At 33.1% G+C, this 7,135-nt stretch overlaps 1 protein-coding gene across 2 annotated transcripts in view; it reads left to right on the forward strand.

Annotated features, from left to right (window-relative positions):
- LOC148308841 (uncharacterized) overlaps window positions 1-7,135 on the forward strand; it is a 153,754-nt gene that overhangs the window by 39,824 nt on the left and 106,795 nt on the right. Inside the window, exon 1 of one of the 2 annotated variants that reach the window (XM_088261135.1) lies at window positions 5,551-6,956. The exons of the other annotated variant lie outside the window; for it this stretch is intronic. Within the exon in view, the coding sequence (XP_088117261.1) occupies window positions 6,130-6,956 (827 nt within the window). The 5' untranslated portion in view covers window positions 5,551-6,129. Of the gene's footprint in view, window positions 1-5,550; window positions 6,957-7,135 lie in introns of those variants that run through there. 2 annotated transcript variants of the gene reach the window in all.

The raw sequence follows: 7,135 nt of genomic DNA on the forward strand, positions 1-7,135 counted from the left end.
GAACGACTAGTAATATAACTGTAAAGATCCATCGTACAATTCGCTCACTCCTTTGAACAACGTCATTTATCAAAAAACTAGAATTTCAGGAGACGTTTTTAAAGTTTAAAAATGTAATAAAATGTTTTAAAAATAAATATCAAGCCACTTATTGAACTTTTTACTGTGCAACAGATCTTTTTAGGTAAAACCTGAATGTTTTTTCTCAATTTGAAAAATATTAAGTATATTTTTTTTAAAAATTCAAAAATACCCTAAATATTCAGTTAAAAATATGCCGCTTTTGCTAGGATATAGTACATGTCTAGGCATTCCGAAAACATGCACAACTGAAATTTGTCAATTTTTGATATATGACGTTGTTGAAAGGAGTGAGCGAATTGGTCCCCGAATAATGATCAGATCACTTATGATATACAGATTCACAGATACGGATCTTGTGAATAACCGGTTCTTACCCACCTCTAGTCAGATGATCCATCTGATTCGTTTTCTTAATATGCCTTAATGTGATGATGCGAGCCACGTGATTTTTATAAAAAGTAAAATTATTATTAACGTACTACATGTGCCAGTACATAGACCGCGGAGAACGTATGAAAAAGTATTAAAATACTTTTAAAAACATATTAATTATAACCTTATATGAAATATCAATCCTTTTCTACTTGCACCACATCTGACTGCGAGTAGTTTTGTATTCGCAATTTTGTTTTATTTTTATTTTTACGTAGCAAGATCAATCAATAGCGCGCAATACAGAGAACGTGAAAACCCTTAAACTCCATTTTGCCCTGTAGGTACATTTCTCCGACATCACATGACATTAGTAGAGAGATAGTAGTGTGAGATTATCAACGTTTTATTAATACTATTGTATTGCGTCACTCACTGTTTTTTACTGAATTAAAACATTTGTGCAAACCTTATTTTGCTCAAACAATTAAATCGTTGAGTAAATAGTCTTTCCGCTAAAACTGTCACATTAAAAGAAGATACTATTATGTTCAAATACAAACAGCATTTTTAAATAATATATTTCGCAAATTCGTACATTATTTCAGCATTCCGTGAGGAATATGAAAATCGATCATTTTTCGATATTCGTAGTTACCATAACACCCTAGCGATTAAAATGAACCGATAGCTCGGAATTATAAGTATTAAAACAATTTGTTTATAAAAGTACAATTCCTAAATATTATGTTAAGCGGAATAATATAACTAACCATCAAGACGCTTTTCCGCAGGGGTAGGCAGAGAGAATAGAACGCCACACCACTCTGCCTTTGCAAACATTCTTCGCTTCTTCCACGTTCATGCATCTCCTCAAATATTCCCGGAATAATATTGATACCAATATTGATTTTTATCGTTATCACAACATAGATGAAGAAGTCTATGGATGAGGAAATGCGGTAATCTGGGTATTTAAAAGGTTTACGACCTGTCATTGGCTGAAGTGATCACTTTATACACCGCAACATTCACTAACTATATAACTCAAGTTATGAATGGCACCTTTATACACACAAATATTCCGATACAAACATCGTGGTGGAAATGATTAAACCTTACTGGGAGTACAATCATTGATATCCGACCTTCTCTGGGGAGTGAGTTCTTTTCACATGAAAAGAAAAATTCACGAAATCTACGTATTATTAAGATACAAAATTGTGTAATATATTTTTTTAAATAATTACATCTCTAGATTTTACCTTACAAAATTAGATACAAATATCCACATATCGCTCACTCCTTTCAAGAACGTCATAAATCAAAAACTTGATTTTTCAGGAGAACGTTTTAAAAGTATGAAAATATAACACAATGTATTGAAAATAAATATTAAGCCACTTATTGAACGTTTTACTGTTCAACAGATTTTTTAGGTAAAACCTGAAGTTTTTTTCTCCATTTGAAAATATTTAGTTTATTCAAAAAAATAATTAAACAATACATTTTCTTAAAAATGCAGAAACAACATTTTTTGCCCTGCAGCGGGTAAATATTAAGCTAAAAATATGCCTCTTTTGCTGGGATATAGTACATTTTCCGGGCATTCCGAAAACATGCACAACTGAAAATTGATGAATTTTGATTTACGACGTTCTTGAAAGGAGTGAGCGATATGTCATTGCTACACGTTACATTATACCAACTGACAGACGGACTTAGACATTCATTAACGTCGATACTCCTTTGAGGAAAATTCGCACTGACGGTCATTTACGTCCATACTCCCGGAGAAGTTAACATTGTTAGTTTAGTTATTATACCAGAGTCACTTCATACATCTTGCCAAGCCATACGAAGTAAACTTAGGAAAGCGGAGACATTCTTGCATATGAAATTCTTTTACATTTCATTAATTGATTCGGCAGTCACTTTGTGGTATTTACGTAAATAGTGGCATTTACTAAGTTAAACTAATTTCAAATATTTTACATTTCTTGATAAACAACCCTTGATGGGTTTAATACAGTATTTGTTTAAAAATGGACGCACTCGTTATATTTTTATCTTAAATATAAATATTTGTACGTTTTACAATGTACGTACGTGATCACTTTGTACATATTTCTTTACCAAACTTTCAGATAGCAATAATTTACTGCGACATTTCATGGTAAATAACCTTATCATGATACAAGAACAGACTTCCAATCTCATTTTTATTCTACGATTTTAATTTATTTTTCTTCTTATTTAGTGGCTCAAAACATAGACAGTACTAGAAGATAACAGGCGTCTTTGCCAAAGCGTGGTGACCTTTTGAACTAAGGAAAATGTTCACATTAACATTTTTGACTTCTCAACATAGTACATAATACAGTAACCCCCCCCCCCTACAACGTTGACAAAGGTATCCTTTATCTTAAGAATTTTTATAAGGAGTAAATGTTTTTTTTAGTTAATTCTGGTTAATTGTATTTTTTAATTTTAACCAGTGGAAATGACTGAATAGTGATTTTATTTTGTATTTTAAATGTTAAATCAAACACTGATATTTTGAGTATACCAAGTTGTATTGTATGGTTAAAAAAGACACAAACAATAAATTTTCTGACGTTTGTTTCGCCTAGTTATGGTATTTTTAAACAAATGTCACATTTACCACAAGGTTTATATTTAATCTTAAAAAATCTATCAAGACAACTTTATGTATGTTTTAAAAATGAAATTATTAATTAATTTATTCGGCAGTAACTGTATGTCAATATCTATATTATTTTATATTCAACTTATACTTTGTTTCAGTAAAATTATAAGTTTAATAAAGTTTTTTTCCACATACATTATGCGTAAGGGAAGAGTTTCTGAATAGCCCCATAAATATGTGTTATGCACATGGTTGACACTGTAACCTCTTAATATTTCTAATTTATTATCGCTTCATTGCTAAGGTTACTATTCAAATGTCCTATTGTTCAATAACAATGCATTGTATTCGTCAGAAATAAAGAAACTCCAGAGATAACCATTCATTAAAAAAAACACGTTTTAGAGCAATAAATATTCTGCAATCTATCATGAAAAGTGTTAAAATTATTAAGAAATAGAATCGTGTATCGAGTGGGTTAATTAATTTTGGCAATATTGAAGAAAAAACCATCGAAAATAGTACAAATTGCGAATTATTATCTATAAACTTTTATACAGTTCAGAAATGTTGTAGAATAAAACCATAAAAAAGTTCACATCTATAATTATGAAGTATCTACTTTTGTACAGTTCGGAAATATTGTAGAATAAAACCATCGAAAAAGTTCAAATCGAGAATCATGAACTATCAACTTTTGTTAATTTTTTAAAATACATATGTATAAGTATTAATAAAAAACCATCGAAATAGTACAAATTGAGTATCAACCGTTATTGCGCAAAGGCCATTTTTATTCAGTATTTTTGAATAGCTACCGATATTTACGTATGTACCTACGTATAGTAATTTGTTCAGGAGGGTCTACGATTCGCATAACGAACTTTTTGTTCGTTTATTACGCGACTCACAAAACGAACCTCATTTCACACAACGGACCGAATCGTATGTCATCTTGCCACACAAACAGTCTATGGTCGCACGCAACCAATGCATTTGGACGATGAATCTGAACATCTCGTAGCTACATATAAAATAAAGACACACTTTTTATAAGTAAACTTAAGTCCGCGTTTTTCTACCATGCGAGATGTCTCCAGTTCCAATCTCAGAGGGTCAAAATTATATACGTAAGTAATTTATCAATCATACTTAAAAAAATTAATTATTCTGGACTGACAGAGCTAATTATCTTTTCTTTGTATAATTAATCAAGAAAACACTGTTTGCATATGATGCAGTACCCTATGCACTGTTGAATGCGAAGAGAGAAAGAGAAACTCACAGAAAAAACGAAAAAATTTTGAAGTAAAAAATAAAATAAAACATGAATATCCTTTTTGTGTTACACTACTACAAAACGATTTTTTTAAACATAATTGTTATGGGAAAACAACACGTTTTCCCATGACAAAATTTTCCCATAACGTATTTGCCCCTGGAACGAATCAAGTACGTTTTGCGAGGCATCACTGTAGTAGTTATAGGTACTTTCGATCAACTGAGGGCATACATTCCAAAAATTCTCAAAAATTCAAATGTATCTTGTAATCACGTAATACGCACACGCGTAACGGAGTAGTACCATGCCTATCGCACGGATGGAACACGCCGACGCGGCGTGTGCCGTTTCGCTTACAACAGTCGGCAAATAGTAAATAAACAAAAGTTTGGCAAGAACTACGATTATGCATAACCGTAATAATATTTATTTGAAAGCTGACCAACTGAAGGGGAAGACTGATCACCCGCTTTCGTGTAATTGACGATGAATCCTGTGCATTGCCCTGAACATCAAGTTAGTGCAAATGAGGGCACGAAGAAGAAATATCATAATAATTTGACCGAACGAACGAATGAGTAAGGAAAGAACGGCAAAACACATTTATGAGGTGAATGTAGTTGGAAAAATAAGCAGAGGAAGACCAATGAAAACTTGGCACGATTAGGTATGCCAAATACTTGAAAGCGGCCGGGTCAGGAGTCGAAATAATCGACAGGTTTGTATGAGGAGATGCATGTATGTGGAAGAAGCGTAGAATGTTTGCAAAGACAGAATGCTATGGCATTCTATTTTCTCTGCCTACCCCTGCGGTGAAGTGACGTGATGGTTAGTTAGAAGTAATACCTGTACTTCACACGTTACCAATTTTTGGTTGTGCTGGAGAATTTTCAACCGTTTAAAGTGGATTGAAACCGTTGAATTTGGTGTAAAATGGTTTTAAACAATTTATTTACAATTTTATTAGGAGTTCCTTTAATTGTAGGTACACAAAATGTTATATTCCTTGGTCGGTTGGACATCTCTGTCTTTCTCGCAAACGGGCAATGATAATAATTATTCCGAGACTGTAATCACGTAGTAGAGTGTGCTAATGAAATCTGTAAAAATGTAAATAAGCCGGCAGTTTTGTGATTGCCAGTTGTCGCAATCCTGTCACACAGTCACGGAGCACCAACTCGGGCGAGCTGAGCTTTTGCCCAGCATCTAGTAGCGAGTACCTTTAATCTAACGACTTAGTGAGACTGTTGATAATTATCAGCACGCGTTTCCCGTGTTTTCATTCTCGAGTAATTCTAAAATCGAGTTTGTTTTCTAAACGATTGCATTCCTGCTTGGGTATTTATTGAAGTGTAACATCTGTGATCGGTGATTACTATACGTCATTCTTCCATTTAACGTGGAATTTTCTTTCGTTCTTATCTTTTGTTGATTTTTATTCAATGCAAGATTCACGCTCGTATCTCTTTAAGTCTGCTAAAGATATGTCGTGTGGTCTCTGCGACATGTTGAGAATGTGAACGTAGTATTATGTAACATGTTGCATTTTACTTTTCTACGTGACTTTTGTCCTGAAATAAGAATTGTAGCGAGGTGTACTGTAGTGGGAAATTGGAAAATTGCAATGTCGTAATACTTTTGGAATAATTCACCATTTACGTTAAACGCCGTCTATTTTTGTTCGGAGACCACGCAGAGAAAATTCGAAAAGCTAAGGATTTTGAAAATTATATAATACAAAATGGATTTAGAACGCTTCGTTCTTGAACCATCATTAAGTCAAATTCTTGGCCTGCGAAGATCTAGTTTACCATCCCCAACTTCACTCTCCCGAGATAACAAAGACCAAAAAGATATATTTTGGTGGCCTAAATCTAAACCGAAGACAGAAACGCTATTACCTAAAGCAGAAACTACGCGAGATAAGGTAGATGATACAGAATCTCGTAAAAGAAGTAGTTCTCACGGTAATAAAGATCTGTTTGTATTCCACTGGAGAAAAATTAATCACGAATTTAAAACAAAGGTAAATAGAGAAGAATTAGTTAAAGACATTTCGATTGAAGAAAATCCGAAAAAGATTGACCCATCCACACAAACTGAGCAAAAGGATAAACTTTTCTATGAAAGACCAATTTGGTTCAGAAAAAAAATTATTAAGGACGTCAAAGATAATAGTGGAACAGTTTTATTAGAAGAACACGAAGATCATTTGATCAACGAAAGCGAAAACAAAATTATAGATAATAGAACATCCTCTGATGAAGATTCTGATACTGCATTGAAAAAGAAAAAAGAATCTTCAATTGAGAAAAAGGAGGAAGATATTAATGGTTTTCCTACAGTTCTCGACTCTTCCGCCGACACTCGACAATTCAAAAAACTTAAATACGAAGTTAGTTCTCAGACAGACAACCACGAGGATTACCTCTGGCACAGAAGGCATAATTCCCTATTCGAACATAAAGACTCCTTGTGGAATAGACGCCAGAACGTATTCATCAGCTTGAGGAAGAGGCTCACGAGCTTCAGTGCAGATGGATCTGATTCTTCCAGAGAGACATTTGGGTGAGTGGTTGAATTGTTCATAACTTGTGCACTCAATAACGATCCATGTATTTATTGATAAATAATGAATACCTTATCGCAATTGGGATTTTATTTTTGTTAAATCCATATAAATATATATAGTGGCGGTAAACGTGTATCAAAATACTTGATATACATTCAATAAGTATCCTTGTTTT

The sequence above is a fragment of the Brachycentrus maculatus genome, unplaced genomic scaffold (assembly GCF_059751285.1).
Source record: "Brachycentrus maculatus isolate JH-2025_06_01 unplaced genomic scaffold, ASM5975128v1 h1tg000147l, whole genome shotgun sequence".
In the NCBI taxonomy this organism is placed as follows: Eukaryota; Metazoa; Arthropoda; class Insecta; order Trichoptera; family Brachycentridae; genus Brachycentrus; species Brachycentrus maculatus.